General features: G+C 37.3%; 1 protein-coding gene across 1 annotated transcript in view; it reads left to right on the forward strand.

Moving 5' to 3' along the window:
• Window positions 1-19,776, forward strand: part of RXFP1 (relaxin family peptide receptor 1) — a 156,254-nt gene that overhangs the window by 71,621 nt on the left and 64,857 nt on the right. Inside the window, exons 3-4 of the mRNA XM_037829098.1 lie at window positions 9,560-9,658; window positions 16,538-16,643. Coding sequence (XP_037685026.1) covers window positions 9,560-9,658; window positions 16,538-16,643 — 205 coding nt within the window. The remainder of the gene's footprint in view (window positions 1-9,559; window positions 9,659-16,537; window positions 16,644-19,776) is intronic.

Genomic DNA, 19,776 nt, shown 5'->3' on the forward strand with positions numbered 1-19,776 from the left:
GGGACATAATGCATTCAAACTGGCATACCATGTATCTGACAAAAGACTGATATCTTGCGTATATAAAGAAATCCTACAACTCAATGACAATAGTACAGACAGCCCAATTATAAAATGGGCAAAAGATATGAAAAGACAGTTCGCTGAAGAGGAAATACAAATGGTCAAGAAACACATGAAAAAATGTTCAGCTTCATTAGCTATTAAAGGGATGCAAATTAAGACCACAACGAGAAACCATCTCACACCAATTAGAATGGCTGCCATTAAACAGGAAACTACAAATGCTGGAGAGGATGTGGAGAAATTGGAACTCTTATTCATTGTTGGTGGGACTGTATAATGGTTCAGCCACTCTGGAAGTCAGTCTGGCAGTTCCTTAGAAAACTAGATATAGAGTTACCCTTGATCCAGGGATTGCACTTCTTGGTATATACCTGGAAGACTTGAAAGCAGTGACATGAACAGATATCTGCACACCAGTGTTGATAACAGCATTATTTACAATTGCCAAGAGATGGAAACAACACAAATGTCTTTCAACCGATGAGTGGATAAATAAAATGTGGTATATACACACGATGGAATACTACACGGCAGTAAGAAGGAATGATGTTGTGAAACATGACAACGTGGATGAACCTTGAAGACATAATGCTGAGCGAAATAAGCCAGGCACAAAAAGAGAAATATTATATGCTACCACTAATGTGAACATTGAAAAATGTAAAACAAATGGTTTATAATGTAGAATGTAGGGGAACTAGCGATAGAGAGCAATTAAAGAAGGGGAAATGATAACCCAATAAGAACAGATAAGCTATCGTGGGTATATTTAATGTTCTGGGAATGCCCAGGAATGACTATGGTCTGTTAATTGCTGATGGGTACGGTAGCAACAAGTTCACAGAAATGTTGCTATATTAGATTATTTTCTTAGGGTAAAGTAGGAACATGTTGAAAGTAAAGTAGTTATCTTAGGTTAGTTGTCTTTTGCTTACTCCCTTGTTATGGTTTGTTTGACATTTTTTAAATTGTATTTATTTTTGAATTTTTTTTTTGATATAGTTGATTTAAAAAAAAAAGAGTTAATTTAAAAAAAAAAGAAAAAAATATTCAGAGCCCCCTTGAGGAGCTGGAGGAGAATGCAGGGGTGTTGGGCTTCCCCACCTCGATGGTTGCTGATGTACTCACAGACATAGGGGACTGGTGGCTTGATGGGCTGAGCCCTCTACAACAGGACTTGCCCTTGGGAAGACTGTTGCTACAAAGGAGAGGCTAGGCCTCCCTATAATTGTGCCTAAGAGCCTCCTCCCGAATGCCTCTTTGTTGCTCAGATGTGGCCCTCTCTCTCTAGCTAAGCCAACTTGGCACGTGAAATCATTGCCCTCCCCCCTACATGGGATCTGACACCCAAGGGAGTGAATCCCCCTGGCAACGTGGAATATGACTCCTGGGGAGGAATCTAGACCTGGCATTGTGGGATAGAGAGCATCTTCTTGACCAAAAGGGGGATGTGAAAGGAATTGAAATAAGCTTCAGTGGCAGAGAGATTCCAAAAGGAGCCGAGAGGTCACTCTGGTGGGCACTCTTACACACAATATAGACAACCCTTTTTAGGTTCTAATGGTACTTAGTGAGTGAATCTTTTATAGAATCTCAGGTAGGAACCTGAGTATTTGGGAACAACTTTTTTTTTTTTATTGATTCATTTTTATTGAGATATTTTCACTTACCATGCAGTCATACAAAGCATAATTCAGTTGTTCACAGTACCATTATATAGTTGTGCATTCATCACCAGAATTAATTTTTGAGATTTTCATTACCACACACACAAAAATAATAAGAATAAAAATTAAAGTGAAAAAGAACCATTAAAGTAAAGAAAGAATACTGGGTGCCTCCCCCCACCCCCCATTTTTCTACTCATCCATCCATTAACTAGACAAAGGGGAGTGTGGTCACATGGCTTTCCCAATCACATTGTCACCCCTCATAAGCTACATTCTTCTACAATCATCTTCAAGATTCATGGGTTCTGGGTTGTAGTTTGATAGTTTCAGGTATTTACTGCTAGCTATTCCAATTCATTATATGAGGTTGAAGGTAGAACAGGTAAACAAAAGGGGATAGAGTTAAGAAAGAGAAGAAAACATAAAAAACATAGATAACTACATCATTTTGAGTTGTTGGACTAAAATGCTGTGATTAAGGCCATGTACAAGGTATCCCTTAAAATAGAGAAAGGAGAAAAGAGTGATGGTGAGGGGTAAAGGATTAGGGAAGGGCCCAGAGCCAATGATTTTAAGCACTTGGTGGTAAAAATGTAGTAAACTGAAATAGTCCTTTTTTAAAATCTCAGCTAAATATAGGGTCTGCTTAAGAACCAAAGTGAAAGAAAATCATCACCAAAAGTGGTCACCCAACCTCCTCAAACCTTGAATTTCATAGCAACGGTGAAACACTACCCACAAGAAAACAGCCCTGTATTCTGGAAGGCTGTCACCTCAACTGATTTTCATTGCGGTTTTCTAAGGTATAAGTGGACGTGTCAGTAATGTGAACATGAGCATGAGGTGTGCACTTCCTCCCTCAAGGTGAAACAAGGCTTTGGCAGCCTACAAGGCTAAATACTTCAGATCCTTGCAAACCCACTCTTCACCATTGCTCTGTAGAGGTTTATATAGTAGTATATGTTTATAGGAATGAATGATGCCTCAGTATATCCAGAGTTAAATGACTTATCTTACTTACATGTTTTATTTATAACATTTGTAAATACATAACAATTTATAACATTGATAAAATTCATTTACTTGGTAAAGTTTTTAGTAATATTTTAAATAGTTTAAGTAATACCTTGATGATTGGCAATATTGTCATTTACTCCACAATCAATATAATAATGATCTTAAACTTCAGTTAATAATTGTTTCTAGCTGTTACACAAATAAATTTTGTATGATTCATTCAATTCTGATGTAAGAACAGCAATAGGGAAATGAAACAGACAACAGAAAAATAGGTAACAAATAATAATAGTTATGCTTAAAGCCAGTATCACACAAAAGTTGGAATTCTATAGCTAGAATGTAAACTGCTTTAATCATTTATTTGGCCAATATATAACCAACTGGAAAGAAAAATACAAAAATAATTTTATAATTTCAATTCATCAGTTATTTTTAATCATTTTCTTTCTTAGTCAAATAATTTTCTCACAGTTTTTCCACTTGTAAATGGAGATGATGATAATGACCAAATAGAGTTATTATAAGGATTAAATAAAGTACCTAATATAGTACAGTAGGTACTTGCTAAATATTAGTTTACTCATATATCTAAAGATATAAACCAATTCTTAAAAAGTAAAAACTTACCCCCCTGCCCCACCACACACACACATACACACACACACACACACACACACACACACACACATACACACACACAAATAAAGAAAAAAAGCCAATAAACTCAGCCAAACCAGGAAAGTGGAATGGGGGATAATCCAATGCCACAAACTTGAAAACTTGACAGCCAAGGAAACAAATAGATGAGTGGAATGCTTCATAAAACTCCTGGCCCTATCTCTAGAACCCATATGAAAGATGCAGGAAAATGCAGATGAGTTTCATAGCATTCCTGCAGTGGAATCACAGAAATAAACTACACTGAAACTTAAATATCCAGGAAAAATGCACAGCTTTTTTCTCCACATGACCCAAGTTTCCAAAATTAATTAACTGATGTCTGACCGTATTCAAACCATATTTTAATCCAATAATTCAACCAATCCCTGTATCTATCAGGGTTTAATTCAAGAAACAGAAACCACCCTAGGTATTTCAAGCGGAAAGGAAATAATTCAGGGAATTAAACACTTGCAAAATTCTCAGAAGAGGGGGAGTCAGCACTGCCCCTATTGGAATTATTGAATTCAAGAGCACAGCACCAAAGCTACAATCTGGAAATTCAGGCAGCTGCTGCCACCACCACTGCCAATTCTGCTGGCCCTGCCACCACTACAACTGCTTCTTGGAAGTCACAAAGCTGGTAATACCTAATATGCTGAGTTCAACCGTGCCACTGCCACAGTTGCTTCATAACACTTATATCTCTGTTTTTGACATAGCAGCAGGAAAATTACCTGTACCTCTCTTCTGGCAACCAAGGCACATGTAAGTGCATCCCAAATCCTGGCTTAAAGGGGATGAAAAATATTATTTTAAGCTTTCCAGTCTCTGCTCTATGGGAAGGCACCAATGAAGGGGAGTAGAATGGAAGATGAGTGAGTCAATCCACAATACTCATGAAAGGTCCATTGAGTCATAACAATATCATAGCCACTATCCTTTTGATGACTCAACATCCATGTGCTTTTGCCTCTCAACTTCATTTAGTCCAGACCAAATGATTTCAGTCAACAACCTAGTAAACTGCTTGAGCCAGCATACTGAATCCAGAAACTCTGCTAGAAGCCTGTATTACTTATATTTGCCCAATCTAAAGTTATATTCCTTCCTTCTGGTCAAGAGCTCTTAAATCCATTCCCACTAAAATTCCTTGGGTTTCTGCTTATATAAAATAACCAAATCTTTTGGTATGCCAATCTCTCCTTTGCTGGTTTGGATATATTATATCCTCCTGAAAAGCCATATTCTTTAATGCAATCTTGTGGGGACAGAGTTATTAATCTTTTTTATTAGGGTGTGACCTCCTGATTGAATATTTCCATGAAGATTTGACCCTGCCTATTCAGGGTAGATAGTGATTATTTCACTGGCGTATTTAAGATGGAAGCTAAGAGCCAACACAGACACAGATGCTTGCTGATGCTTAAAGATGGTTGGAGATGTGGACAGAAGGACATTAGGAGATGCTAAGCTAAGAGATTAAGCCCAGAGTTTGCCTCAGAGAAGAAAAGAGAAGACCCCCAGATGCTTAGAGAGAAACCTCCTGGGCAAAAGAAGCAAGGACACAGAGGAGCTGAGAGAGAGGAGGGAAGACAGAAGCCCAGAGACATTTTGGAGAAAGCCATTTTGAAACACAACCTGGGAGCAAAGAACCAGCAGATGCCAGCCATGTGCCTTCCAAGCTGACAGAGATATTCCAGGCACCATCAGCCGTGTTTTTGTTTGTTTGTTTGTTTGTTTGTTTTTTGATATGCCAAAATCTCTCCTGGTATCCTTTTGTTGATGCCTTAGTTGGGACACTTTTATGGCCTTAGGACTGTAAATTTGTAACCAAATAAACTCCCTTCATAAAAGCCACCCCATTTCTGGTATTTTGCATAATGGCAGCTCTAGCAAACCAGAACATCTCCCTAGGTCCAACCTGTACTTGTCTCCTGGGATGCTGGGACTTAACTCTAGTTATAGTAAGTTGGGAAGCAAAGAAGCACGGTAATGAGAGGACTTGAGAATGGGCAAGTATTTTACCTCAAGTGAAGTAACTAGCATGTCTTCAAGCAAACTGGGACTAACCTCATCACACAGGGGAAGGGAGCTACTTCTGCTAGCAAGAAAGGTTCAGTGGAATGAGGATTTAGGGCACTCAGATTCAACTGAGCACACTCAAATGTACCATTACAATTCACAGGGTTACCCTATTTCCAAGCCAGCATCTGTTCTGGTTTGGTAATGCTGCCATTTTCAAAACACCAGAAATGTATTGACTTTTATAAAGGGGGTTTATTTTGTTACAAAGTTACAGTCTTAAGGCCATAAAGTGTCCAAGGTAAGGCACAACGATAGGGTACCTTCACTGGAGGATGGCCAATGGCGTCTGGAAAACCTCTGTTACTGGGAAGGCACATGACTGGCCATCTGCTCCAGAGTTCCAGTTTCAAAATGGTTTTTTCCCATGAAGTTCCTCTCCAGGCATCTGCTTGCTCCTGGGATGTGTTCTCCAAAATGTCTCTGTAAGCTGCAGCTCCTCCAAAATGTCACTCTCAGTTGCTCTGCTGCTTCTGTTTGTCAGCTCATTTATATGACTCCAGTGATTTAATTCAGACCCACCTAAATGGGTGGGGTAACACTTCCATGGAAATTATCCAATCAAAGTCATCACCCAGTTGGGTGGGTCATAGCTCCATGAAAACATCCAATCAAAATGTTCCAACCCAATCAACACTAATATGTCGGCCCCCACAAGATTGCATCAAAGATAATGGCATTTGGGGGGACATAATACATCCAAACCGGCACAGCATCCTAATGTTCATTTAAAAGACATGGCAAAATATGAATTCAATTTATTAACCTATTGATACTTTTGTAACTTATCAACCTAATTGGCTCAGATTCTATCTGATTTTGTCTGCATCAGAGCTGAGGCTACAAGAGATAAAGGGTTATCTTACAATAGTCATGAAAGCAACCTGGTTCACTGTACTTGTGTTCAGCTGATAATTTAAAACCCTGAGCTTATAACTTTCTTTCTTTATTCTCTCCAGGGAAGTCGTAAATAGCCATCCCACCCCACAAACCTTGAAATTTCTCCTTTTCATTCTAATGATTCATCACAGCAACTACTTTGCCAGAGTCTAGCCTTCTGATAGGCACTTCATTCCAGGAAATCACAAGTGATCATTTAAAACCCTTTTTGTCACTTTTTGCCATAAACTATGAGCACTATTTTTTAATGGTAACAGAATTGCCATTATCTTCAAAATCAACCAGGTCAGATAACCAACCCAATATTTCCATCCTTCAGAGTCTGTTATCTGCAGCCTGTTCCGGAAGGAGGATACTGAAACCACTCTAGCTTTATTCCCCCTTAAAAAAAACAGAGAGAGAGATTTCATACAGGGAATAATGTGTTTATAGAATCATTGTAAAGGCTATAGAAGCAGGATTAAGGAGCAGAAAATGTATCACCATAGTTGCAAGCCCAAGATCAAGAAGTATCTGCCAGTGCTGCCACTATTGTTACTAATCATTTCTTCTACTCCCACTAGATACCCATGAGGCTGGTCTCTAGAAATTTCTAGTCTCCATGAGTGCATGCAATTGGTAAAGGCTTATCTACAAAGAGAACCCTAGCTGCTTAGGGTCTGAAAAACATAGACTTATATTATGACTTCTAAAGACCATGGATGCATTCTAAAGTTAGTGTTTCAGTTTGCTAAAGCTGCTGGAATGGAATATACCAGAAATGGGTTGGCTTTTTCAATGAGGTTTTATTAGGTTACAAATTTGCAGTTCTAAAGCCATGAAAAATGTCCAAATTAAGGCATCAAGAAGAAGATACTTTCTCTGAGAAAAGGCTACTGGCAACCGGAGTTCCTCTGTCACACGGGAAGGCACATGGCGACATCTGCTGGTCTTTCTGCCCTGGTTCTGGTTTCAGTGGCTGTCTCCAAATGTCTATGGGTGTTTCTCTCAGCAATCTGGGCTTTTACTGTCTTTTATCATCTTCACAAAGGACTCCAGTAAAGGATTAATACCCACCTTGAATGGGCTGGGTCACATCTCCATGGAAACAACCTAATCCAAAGGTCCCACCCACAATAGGTCTGCGCCCACAAGAAAGGATTAAAAGAACATGGCATTTTCTGGGGGACATAATAGTTTCAAACAAGCAGAATGAAGATGGTATGGAGGAGGAGCAAATATTCATAAAATCTGCTATAGTCTTGATAAATTATATTGGCTACAAATGCTTAGTCTTTCAAATTTCTTCCCCTTCCTCCTGTTGGTCTATGCCTTGGATGTCATTCTCTTGATGCCAGGGGTCGGAAAGCACCTTGAACTGGGTCTCAAAGTGATGTCCCTTATCCATCAAGTTACTAGATGCCCTTCTGGTGTCCCATGCTGAAGTCTGCATTTGCTAAAATTGAATTCCATCAGCTATCTCCGTCCGAACTGGGATATCATTATACTAGTACCATTTCATACTAGTATCATTTGCTACTTTTGTTTATTTTGAAATTTTCAGTAATAAAAAAACTTTAAAACTAATGAGAAAGGCTAAAGAGAGGAGACTGTTATAAATACAATGTTTAAATAACTTATCTTCTTTCCAATTTTTCACTTTTAGTTGGACTTTTAGAAGGAAATTTAATTATACAAGTATATTTAGCATTTATGTTAAATTACTTTCCTTTCCCAAATGTAATCTTCATGGAAGAGTTAATGAGCAGTGGAAAAACCAAGAAAAGGACCTGGGAAAGGGGAAAAATTGTACAAATTATACTTAATCAGGTATAAGCATACTCCAATAAACTTAACCTTTCTGTTTGGGATAACTTGATAGATTGTGGAGCCCATTCATCAACCCAGACAATGTAGGAGAAGTAACAAGTTTACACAGGAAAAAAATAATGAATTCCATTTTGGAAATGTTGCTTTTGAGGTGGCTATGGGAAATTGAGTGCATGTTATATTCAGTGCGAGCTGGAGGTAACACTTGGAGTCGACACCATGGTTATGGGAAAGTCAGTTTCAACAAATCCTTGTAACTGAACAAACATGTAATATCTGAACTCGTCTTGGATTCAGATTATGTATATATGGCAAAAATAATTTATAAAACCAATCTAGATTTAATGCCGACTTACAGAAATAGGACAAACGTTCATAATTTTATCATCTGTTTATATGTTTGTGCATCCTTTAATAGTCCTGGCACCATTATGAAAAATTTTAGAACCTCTGAAAAGAATCAGTTTCAAATCCTCCCAGGAATGAAGGCTTGTACCATTTGCAAACATCTCCAGAGAAGCTGCTCCTGCATCCCCATTCACTAGTTCATTTCTTCACATAATTGACTTCATTATCTGATTTGTTTTAAAATGTAATCATGAGGAATTTTGTGAAGAAAAATTTCTTTCTTCCTAAAAGTGAAGACTTTTACTTTTGGTTGTTTTTATAAAAAAAAAGCAATACACTAGATTAATATAAAAATCAGAAAGTACAGCTGAGAACATAAATAAGCACCCAGAAGATAATCGCTTTTAACCCTTTGGTGCCCCTTTCTCACTCTCTCTGTGTGTTTGTCTTTGTCTCTCTCCCTCTCTCTATATGTGTGTGTTTCTATATTTGTGTGTCTGTGTTTATGTATACATAAACATATATACATAAGCACACACACACATATATATTTTTAACAGTAATGAAATCATGCTAGTCATGTTGATTTCTTTCTCTTTTACTTAACAATGCAGAATGACCATCTATCTATGTTAATGTAGCTCCACCATCAGTTTTTATGACTGAAGAAGACTTAAGAAATCAAAATTAAAATGCTAAGAACAGTCTGCTGTGTATCAGTGTGTCTAAAGTTCTCAGAGTATGGTCCAAACACTACTTCTGCAGAATTGCCTGTCATGCTTGTTAAAAATGGAAACTAGCAGGACCCATCATCCTAGATCTATTAAATCAGAATCTCTAGATAAGGGGCCTAGAAATTTGCGTTTTTAACATACTCCCAAATGATGCTTCTCTCACTGTCTGAAAATCATTGGTATATTTCAAAGAGAGGACTTATTTTTCCCAACACACCAAAGTATTACTGTTTTCTTGAATTTTTCTGCTATCTGGTTTTATTTTAGGAGACAACAATGGATGGTCTCTGCAACTTGACAAATATTTTGCAAATTACTACAAAATGTCTTCTCCATATCCCTTTGAGGCAGAAACACGTGACTGCTGTAAGTAATCAAAGGGCTGAGTTTCCTTTCCGTAAGTTCGTAATAAGGCAACATGCTTTTTTAAAGTTATGTCCAATTTTAAAAAAAAAAAAGTTAAATTATAGTTTTTGAGTTTGTATTCCCATTAGAGATGCAGCCTTAATTTGGGAATTTTATTTTTAAATGACTTTAGGTGTAAAACTAATAAATCATCCTAGGTATTACTGTGAGCAAACTTAATAACGGTTAGTCAGGATTGCTATTTTGTGTAAGCCCCATCACAAATCACTAACAATCTTATAAACTCTGATGTAAAGGAAACTGAGAAAATAGAAGAATGGAGAAGCTATGTTGATATTATGTTTGCAAGCAAGAAGTTTTCTGGGGACTAAGCTATATTTTAGAGGTATGAAAGGTTTATTAATTATAACCTTCTATTTTTAGCCTAAAACTTACAAAAATACTGGAGGGGTTAGAGGAGGAAGCATAACCTTGAATATTAACTCTCTATTTTAGGTCAATAAGATATATGAAAAATAATTCCTTATAAAAAATTCTAATCAAATGAGTTATGCAAATGTAAATCTGTGCCTTGGAGTTGTACATTTGACTCTAACTTCTCAAAACCTTGGTTTGAAAGCAGAGGTTGGGGAAAAGAATCCTTTACTATATATTTTCCTTTATGTCCTGCTACAAATTATAAAGTCTACCTTTTATGATTTTTTAGTATTTTTTGTCTTCACTACTTAAAGGAGAGTAATCAAAAACTACTAACAGTTCCCGATTTAAGCAGATAATATATGCCTCCCCAGAGTCTCACAGGTTACTCCACAGTTATCATCATGCTTGTCTCCAAGAAGATGGAGACCAAATTATTTGGTCATTAAAAAGTTCAAGCTTTTAGGAAAGAAAAGAGCTTACAGGTATAATTTAGCTATTAATACAATGCAAAAGAATTCATGGATTAGGCTATTTTAGCTCCAAAAGTGGTTATTTTCTTCTGTTTTATTATATATGGTTTTCTCTTCATTTCTTAAATTTTGATTAGATTTTTTACTATCTTACCTTATTCCCAAAAGAATTTTATATGACTTACAATAACAATATGGTTACTAACAGACTTAACATGATATAGAAGAAAATATCAAGTGATGAATAATACAGATGATGAAGAAGAAACATTATAAAGGAAATCCTCACTGAGAAGAGTTCAGCAACTGAGTTCTGGACTTGTAGTCATTAGGTCAAAGAGGGAAACCTAGTGGCTTACATAACTTTAATAGTTTAATTTGTAAAGCAAAAACATACAAATGGGGTAAAAAAAAAAAAAAAAAAAGAGACCAATTCAGCAAGACAAATAAATTTCTTCCTTATTCTGTGCTCTGGGATGAATTTGTCACAAGTATATTTATAGAAGAGGAATGGATCTAAATAATAAATGATGAATCAAAAAAAAAAGAAATAGTTTCTTTTACCAGTACTTCATAAAGAGGTATAGACTTTTTAATTAGAGTTCTTTGAAGACAATTCTGGGGGTATAATTAATAATTTAATATGTTTTTCAAACTTGATATCAGTGTAAAAATGGAATGGAAAGTGTAGTGCAAACTTTGGGGGTGAAATATAAGTTTCCCATTGTTCCACTTTTTTTGAATCAGAATATTATAGGGATTTATTGGAAATTAAACTCATTAACATGGCTAGATCTTTTTGGCTGAATGAAAAAATATAAAGTCACCTCTTAAGAGCAATATTATGGAAAATGTAATACCTATTATTAACCAGTATGTTAATAAAGCTTTGATTTGAGAGACTTGGAAAGTACAGAAATTTGTATTTTTTAACATAGTTGAAATATCCTTTATAAATCATTTGTATCATGTTTACAATTAGCATTTTAGCATAATCAGGTATCCATGTTATTATAAACTCTTTTAAAATATACTATACAAATTACCTATTTTGTAAGTGACATGATTTACTTAGCCACTCCTTTGTTGTTGGATTTTTAGTTATTTTTTTCATTTTTCCAAATTACAGATACCAGTGTAATCAACTTATATAGATTGTCTTAATTCAGCCCATATAAATGGAAAAAAACACACTGGAATTATTGCTGTTTTCACTGTCCTCCCTTCCTGTCCTTCCTACTCACTTGCAATAGCCTCATCTTCCTTTCCAACCCTGACCAGACTGTCCCCACAACATAAACATAGGCTCACATATTAGACATGACTTTGACTTACAGAAAGTCAGTTTTCAGAGTTCCATAGCCCAAATGGGTACTTACAACTATGAAACTGTTTAAAAGCTCTTGGCAAATACTCCATTTGCATAAAACACAAAACCTAAAGTTGTGATTTGGATCTTTTATAACCCTGTAAAGGAGACTGTGGAGAAAGAACACTGATTACCCCATATCTAAGCAAAAGACACTTTATTAGCTCAAAGCCTATAGCCAATTGTGTTTATTAGCAGTTGTCCCACCAATTTTGTCACAGGAGTCTTACTTTGCCATTGAGACTCTTGCCTAATTGCTGGAAGCCTAACTTAAAGGTCAAAAACTGGAAGCCTGCAAGGAGAAGTCCTCATAGAAAGTTTTGTCCCATGATGTTTTGAAGCATTTAAAATGAACTAATATTATTTTTAATAAGTAATTATATGTAAAATTTTGTATTTCTGGTCTCTTTTAGAAAGTAGACTTGGCTACACATGGCCCCCATTGTAGGATGGCAAAAGTTAGGAGCTGTTCCATTTACACATCTAGATGCAGCTTACACCTTTTTCCCTTCTCTTTTGTGTTACCTGCCTGGCCTCTGTAGAGATTTGAGCCTGTAACCTCTGCTCTGCAGTTTAGGGCTCCAGAAGTAAATGCACAAGGGAACATTCCTCATTGTTCATAGTAATCGACCATTCTCCATCAAGGCAGGAATCAGACTTTATATATTATACTAGATAATAATCTCATTACACATGTTCACTATATGAACACATTGCTGTGAGGCCTGAATAGACTTTACTAACATTGAATCACATCCTTAGGAATATTATCAAGGCCCCAAGAGATGACTGAAGGCATACATTCTATCCTCTCTCTCTTTCCGGGCCCCACGAGTGAGAATAGAATGGCTGCACAGAAAACATGTTCATTCCCAAAAATGCAGTTTTAGACATCCTTACATCCCTACATTAGCCAAAGGAAGATCATAAAATCCATCAAAATCTTCTGAAGAACTCCTGAATTTTTCAGGGAAAAAAACACCAACCTGATTTGGGAGGAATGCCCGAGATCACAGCACAAAATCTGTAAGTGAGAACTGCGGATCCAAATCGGGAGACCCCTCCCCCATAGCCCTAGCTACAAAGCCTCGTGGTGCCAGAAAGAAGCTTTCTCCCAGCGAGTGAATATAGCTCAGCTGAGGTCCAACTGGGGTTTTAATTAGCAATTGTGAACTGCTCGCTATGAAGTGTGCGAATCCCCAACAAGTAGACAGAGGCTTTGGGTGACGACTAACCTTGGAAAGCCAGAGGGTCTCCTCGGACTAACACTGTTCCTTTTTCAACTCAGTGGAGAAAGCCTCAGCCATTTTGAGTTCCCAGTTCTGTGACCCAGACAAGGGTGTGGCACAGGCAGAGAGAGACCATTGAAATGCTAATGATATCCCCCTAAGGCATCCATCTTCTCTAAAGAGGAAAGGGGTGGGGCCCCGCTTTACTGCCTTCCTTTCATTCAGAACTTACACCAGTCAAGAATTATAGGCTAATCTTTGCATCAGGCAGACAGCCTCCCTGCATGGCCTGACAGCCCAGGGCTTAGCTTGAGGGACGGCATGCACAGCCTTCCCTCAGCAGAGGTCCTGCAAGATCACAGCTGAGAAGGGGGGCCCACTTGGAAAACCCAGGGACGCTATGTCAATGCCAGTGGTATGTGGGTCAGTGATAGAAAATCTGGGGCAAAACTGAAATGAAGGCTTAGACTCTTGTGGTGGCCTTGAATCTCTGGGAACCTGGGGGATTTGAATATTAAAGCTGCCCTTCCTCTCTGGCCACCCGTACACACACCCCACATTCAGGGCAGACAGCTCCAGCAACACACCCAAACTGAGTTCTCCAACTGAACCCCACAAGAATCATTTCCCCACACACCACAGAGACAGAGTTGGGGAGAACTGTCTGGAGGTGTATAGGTGATTTGCAGACACCATGTGCTGGTTAGTTAGAGGAAGTGTACACCAAGAAACTGTGTTTCTGAAAAATTAGATTGGTATCTTTTTTTTACAACTTAAAAGAACCCTATCAAGCAAAGCAAATGCCAAGAGGCCAAAAACAACAGATAATCTTAATGCATATGATAAAACCAGACGATATGGAGAATCCAACTCCAAACTCCCAAATCAAAATATTGGAAGAAACACAGTACTTAGCAAAATTAATCAAAGAACAACAATCAAGGAACAAAAACATGGCAAAGGAGTTAAAGGACATCAAGAAGACCATGGCCCAGGATATAAGCGACATAAAGAAGACCCTAGAAGAGCATAAAGAAGACATTGCAAGAGTAAATAAAAAAAAATAGAAGATCTCATGGAAATAAAAGAAACTGTTGGCCAATTTAAAAAGACTCTGGATATTTACAATACAAGATTAGAGGAAGTTGAACAACATCTCAGTGTCCTAGAAGTCCACAGAACAGAAAATGAAAGAACAAAAGAAAGAATGGAGAACAAAATTGAAAAAATCGAAATGGATCTCAGGGATACGATAGATAAAATAAAACATCCAAACTTAAGACTCATTGGTGTCCCAGAAGGGGAAGAGAAGGGTAAAGGTCTAGAAAGAGTATTCAAAGAAATTGTTGGGGAAAACTTCCCCAACCTTCTACACAATATAAATACACAAAGCATAAATGCTCAGCGAACTCCAAATAGAATAAATCCAAATAAACCCACTCTGAGACATATTCTGATCAGACTGTCAAATACTGAAGAGAAGGAGCAAGTTCTGAAAGCAGCAAGAGAAAAGCAATTCACCACATACAAAGGAAACAACATAAGACTAAGTTGTGACTACTCAGCGGCCACCATGGAGGCGAGAAGGCAGTGGCATGACATATTTAAAATTCTGAGAGAGAAAAACTTCCAACCAAGAATTCTTTATCCAGCAAAACTCTCCTTCAAATTTGAGGGAGAGCTTAAATTTTTCACAGAAAAACAAATGCTGAGAGACTTTGCCAATAAAAGACCTGCCCTACTTCAGATTCTAAAGGGAACCCTACCAACAGAGAAACAAAGAAAGGAGAAAGAGATATAGAGAATTTTAACAGGCATATATAGTACCTTACATCCCAAATCACCAGGACACTCATTTTTCTCTAGTGATCACGGATCTTTCTCCAGAAGGGACCATAAGCTGGGACATAAAACAAGCCTCAAGAAATTAAAAAAAAAAAAAAAAATTGAATATACTCAAAGCACATTCTCCAACCACAATGGAATACAAATAGAAGTCAATAATTTTTGAACCGTAACTCCATTTACTTCCTACATGATATAAATTACACGAACTCTAATGACAAATCAGTGGTTTTGAACTCAGTGTAAAATGTGTAATTTTAGACAACTATATAAAGGTAGGGGAGTGGAGGAGTATAGGAACATAGTTTATGTGCCCTATTGAAGTGAAGGTGGTATCAACAAAAAACAAGATTGATATGGATTTAAGAGGTTAATTTTAACCCCCACAGCAAACACAAAGAAATTATCAGAGAATATAACTATAGAGATGAAATGTAGAATTTGGGTTAAGAGAAATGGGGGAAGGGGCAATGGGAAGTTAAGAAATGAGTGTGGAGTTGCTGTTTGAGGTGAAGGGAAATTTCTAGTAATGGATGGTGGGAAAGAGCATTACAACATTCTAAATGTGATTAATCCCACTAATGGAAGGCTAGGGAGGGGGTGGAATGGGAAGATTTAGGCGGTATATATGTTTCCACAACTGAAAAAAAAAAAAAAAGTCTAAATAGATGACAATTGACTGCCAAGGATGAACTTGGATGGGATTGGAGGATAGAGGACAGGTGGCTCAAAGGGACACAGTTGAGACATAAGGTAAAGGAAATATAGAATGTAAGCTTCATATCATTGTTGAATCTCTTGTACTTTGTAGCAGCGCTTAATGGGATTGCATAAAAGAATGTTCTTGTTCATGGGAAGTGTATACATGGTTTATAGTGTATGTTCAAGGATGTGTGCAGCTAACTCTCATATGTTCAGAAGACAGAGAAATAGATGATGGATGATAGATAGGGAGGGAGGGAAAGAAATAGCGATGTGACAGCATGTTAAAGTTGGTGGATTGAGCTATTGGAAGAGGGGGGTCAGGGTATGATGGAATTCTTTGTATGGGGTTAGTATTGTTTTTGCAACTGTTCCTATAACTTTGAATTTATTTCAAAAATAAAAAATAAAAAAAATAAAAGCAAAAAAAAAAAGACTTTGTCCTCTATTAAAGGTTTAGATTATATTGTTAATAAATACTGTATTTTTAAATAGCAGCTGTGATATGGACATCAGAGTTCATCACATTTTATTAAGTTAGCTTTGGGCATAACCACACTCCCAGGTGAGTAAGTACAGATGATTTCACTCACTCTGCAACGAATGAGAAGAACAGCTGGTTATTTAAAAAAAAAACAAAGCATGGTCTGGTAGAGGTGTATGTTTCCAATGTTAATGCTTTAGCATCATTTTAAAGTTAAATCAAAAGAAAAGTTTGAAACCTTTAAGTATTGCCCAAATGTCTATGGTAAGACATAACATATATTGTTCTAAATAATTTTCTCATAGCTTTTCATTTTTTTCTTTTCCTTACCCTTGACTTTCTTACCTCTTCTTTATTCAGTGGTCAGTTCCGTGCCCATGCAATGTCTTTGCCGAGGTCTAGAGCTTGAATGTGACAAAGCCAATTTGCGAGCTGTTCCATCAGTTTCTTCAAATGTAACTGTAATGTAAGTAGAAAAGAATGGCTTCACCCTAACAGCCAGAATAGCACCTGTAAAATTTACCATAATTACGGCCTTGTCATTTATTAATAATGCATTTTTATTCAAGGTGATATTGGTTCCTTGGTCAATTATAATAATTGCTGATACTTATTTGGCATATTAAATGCCTGGCCTTATTCTATATTATTTCATATATTAACTTATTTAATCCCTCATAACAATCCTATGAAGTATTTATTATCACCATATCTTATCTAAACAAAAGATATCATCAATCGTATGTACTAGTATAGAAAAAAGGCTACCAAATACACTGTTATACAGAGCTTTCCTATCACACAGAATTTTTATTTGACACTTATAGGAAGAACTCTTTTAGACTTTACTGGACATCATTTTAATATGCCCTATATAAATTAAAAAAAAAAAAAAAGGAAACAAGTAAAATAAATTCATTAAAATATTCCCAGAATTTCACATTTAAAGTCCAACTCCTCTGAATCACATTTTTTTAATATTCATTTTATTGGGATATATTCACATACCACGCAGTCATACAAAACAAATCGTACATTCGATTGTTCACAGCACCATTACATAGTTGTACATTCATCACCAAAATCAATCCCTGACACCTTCATTACCATACACACAAAAATAACAAGAATAATAATTAAAGTGAAAAAGAGCAACTAAAGTAAAAAAGAACACTGGGTGCCTTTGTCTGTTTGTTTGTTTGTTTCCTTCCCCTATTTTTCTACTCATCCATCCACAAACTAGACAAAGGGGAGTGTGGTCCCCACGGCCCCCCCCAATCCCACCATCACTCCCCATAAGCCATATTTTTATACAATTGTCCTCAAGATTCACGGGTTCTGGGTTGTAGTCTGATAGCCTCAGGCATCCACCACCAGCTACCCAATTCATTAGAACCTAAAAAGGGTTGTCTATATTGTGCGTAAGAGTGCCCACCAGAGTGACCTCTCACCTCCTTTTGGAATCTCTCTGCCACTGAAGTTTATTTCATTTCCATTCACATCCCCCTTTTGGTCAAGAAGATGTCCTCTATCCCACGATGCCAAGTGTACATTCCTCCCCGGAAGTCATATTCCACGTTGCCAGGGAGATTCACTCCCCTGGGTGTCTGATCCCGGGTAGAGGGGAGGGCAGTGATTTCACCTGCCAAGTTGGCTTAGCTGGAAAGAGAGGGCCACAACTAAGCAACAGAGAGACATTCGGGAGCAGGCTCTTAGGCACAATTACAGGGAGGCCTAGTCTCTCCTTTGCAGCAACAGTCTTCCCAAGGGCAAATCCTGTGGTAGAGGGCACAATCCATCAAACCACCAGTCCCCTATGTCTGTGGGCATATTAGCAACCATCGAGATGGGGCAGGCCAATACCCCTGCATTCTCCACAGGGTCCTCAAGGGGGATCTGCATATTTTTTTTCCTTCTTTTTTTTTTTAGCTTTTTTTTTCAATTCAACTGTATGAAAAATAAAAAAAATTTAAAAAAACATATAATAAAAGAACATTTCAAAGAGACCATAACAAGGGAGTGAGAAAAAGACAACTAACCTAAGATAACTACTTTACTTCCAACATGTTCCTACTCTACCGCAAGAAAGTTACCTAATATAGCAACATTTCTGTGAACTTGTTCCTACTATACCCATCAGAAATTAACAGACCATAGTCATTCCTGGGCATTCCCAGAACATTAAATTTACCCACAATAGCTTATCAGTTCTTATTGGATTATTGTTCCCTCTTCCTTAGTTGCTCTCTATCGCTAGTTCCCCTACATTCTACATTATAAACCATTTGTTTCACATTTTTCAAAGTTCACATTGGTGGTAACATATAACATTTCTCTTTTTGTGCCTGGCTTATTTTGCTCAGCATTATGTCTTCAAGGTTCATCCATGTTGTCATATGTTTCATGACATCGTTCCTTCTTCCTGCCGTGTAGTGTATACGCAGTGTATATAGCACATTTTATTTATCCACTCAACTATTGAAGGACATTTGGGTTGTTTCCACCTCTTGGCAATTGTCAATAATGCTGCTATGAACATCGGCATGCAGATATATGTTTGTGTCACTGATTTCAAATCCTCTAGGTATAGACTGAGAAGTGCAATTGCTGGATCAAAGGGTAACTGTATGTAGTTTTCTAAGGAACTGCCAGACTGACTTCCAGAGTGGCTGAACCATTATACAGTCCCACCAACAATGAATAAGTTTTCCAATTTCTCCACATCCTCTCCAGCATTTGTAGTTTCCTGTTTGTTTAAAGGCAGCCATTCTAATTGGTGTGAGATGGTATCTTGTTGTGGTCTTAATTTGCATCCCTCTAATAGCTAGTGAAGCTGAACATTTTTTCATGTGTTTCTTGACCATTTGTATTTCCTCTTTGGAGAACTGTCTTTTCATATCTTTCCCCATTTTATAATTGGGCTGTCTGTACTACTGTCATTGAGTTGTAGGATTTCTTTATATATGCAAGATATCAGTCTTTTGTCAGATACATGGTTTCCAAAAATTTTCTCCCATTTAGTTCGCTGCCTCTTCACCTTTTCAACAAATTCCTTTGAGGTACAGAAACTTCTAAGCTTGAGGGGTTCCCACTTAACTATTTTTTCTTCTGTTGCTTGTGCTTTGGGTGTAAAGTCTAGGAAGTGGCCGCCTAATATAAGGTCTTGAAGATGTTTCCCTACATTATCTTCTAGGAGTTTTATGGTACTGTCTTTTATATTGAGGTCTTTGATCCACTTTGAGTTAATTTTTGTGTCGGCTGTGAGGTAGGGGTACTCTTTCATTCTTTTGGATATAGATATCCAACTCTCCCTGCTCCATTTGTTAAAAAGACTTATATCCCAGTTCAGTGGCTTTGGGGGCCTTATCGAAGATCAGTCAGCCATATATCTGGGGGTCTATTTCTGAATTCTAAATTCAATTCCATAGATCAATATGTCTATCTTTGTGCTAGTACCATGCTGTTTTGACAACTGTAGCTTTATAAAAAGCTTCAAAGCCAGGGAGTGTAAGTTCTCCCACTTTGTTTTTCTTTTTTAGAGTGTTTTTAGCAATTTGAGGCATCTTCCCTTTCCAAATAAATTTGATAACTAGCTTTTC

This window comes from Choloepus didactylus, chromosome 3 (genome assembly GCF_015220235.1).
Source record: "Choloepus didactylus isolate mChoDid1 chromosome 3, mChoDid1.pri, whole genome shotgun sequence".
NCBI lineage: Eukaryota > Metazoa > Chordata > Mammalia > Pilosa > Megalonychidae > Choloepus > Choloepus didactylus.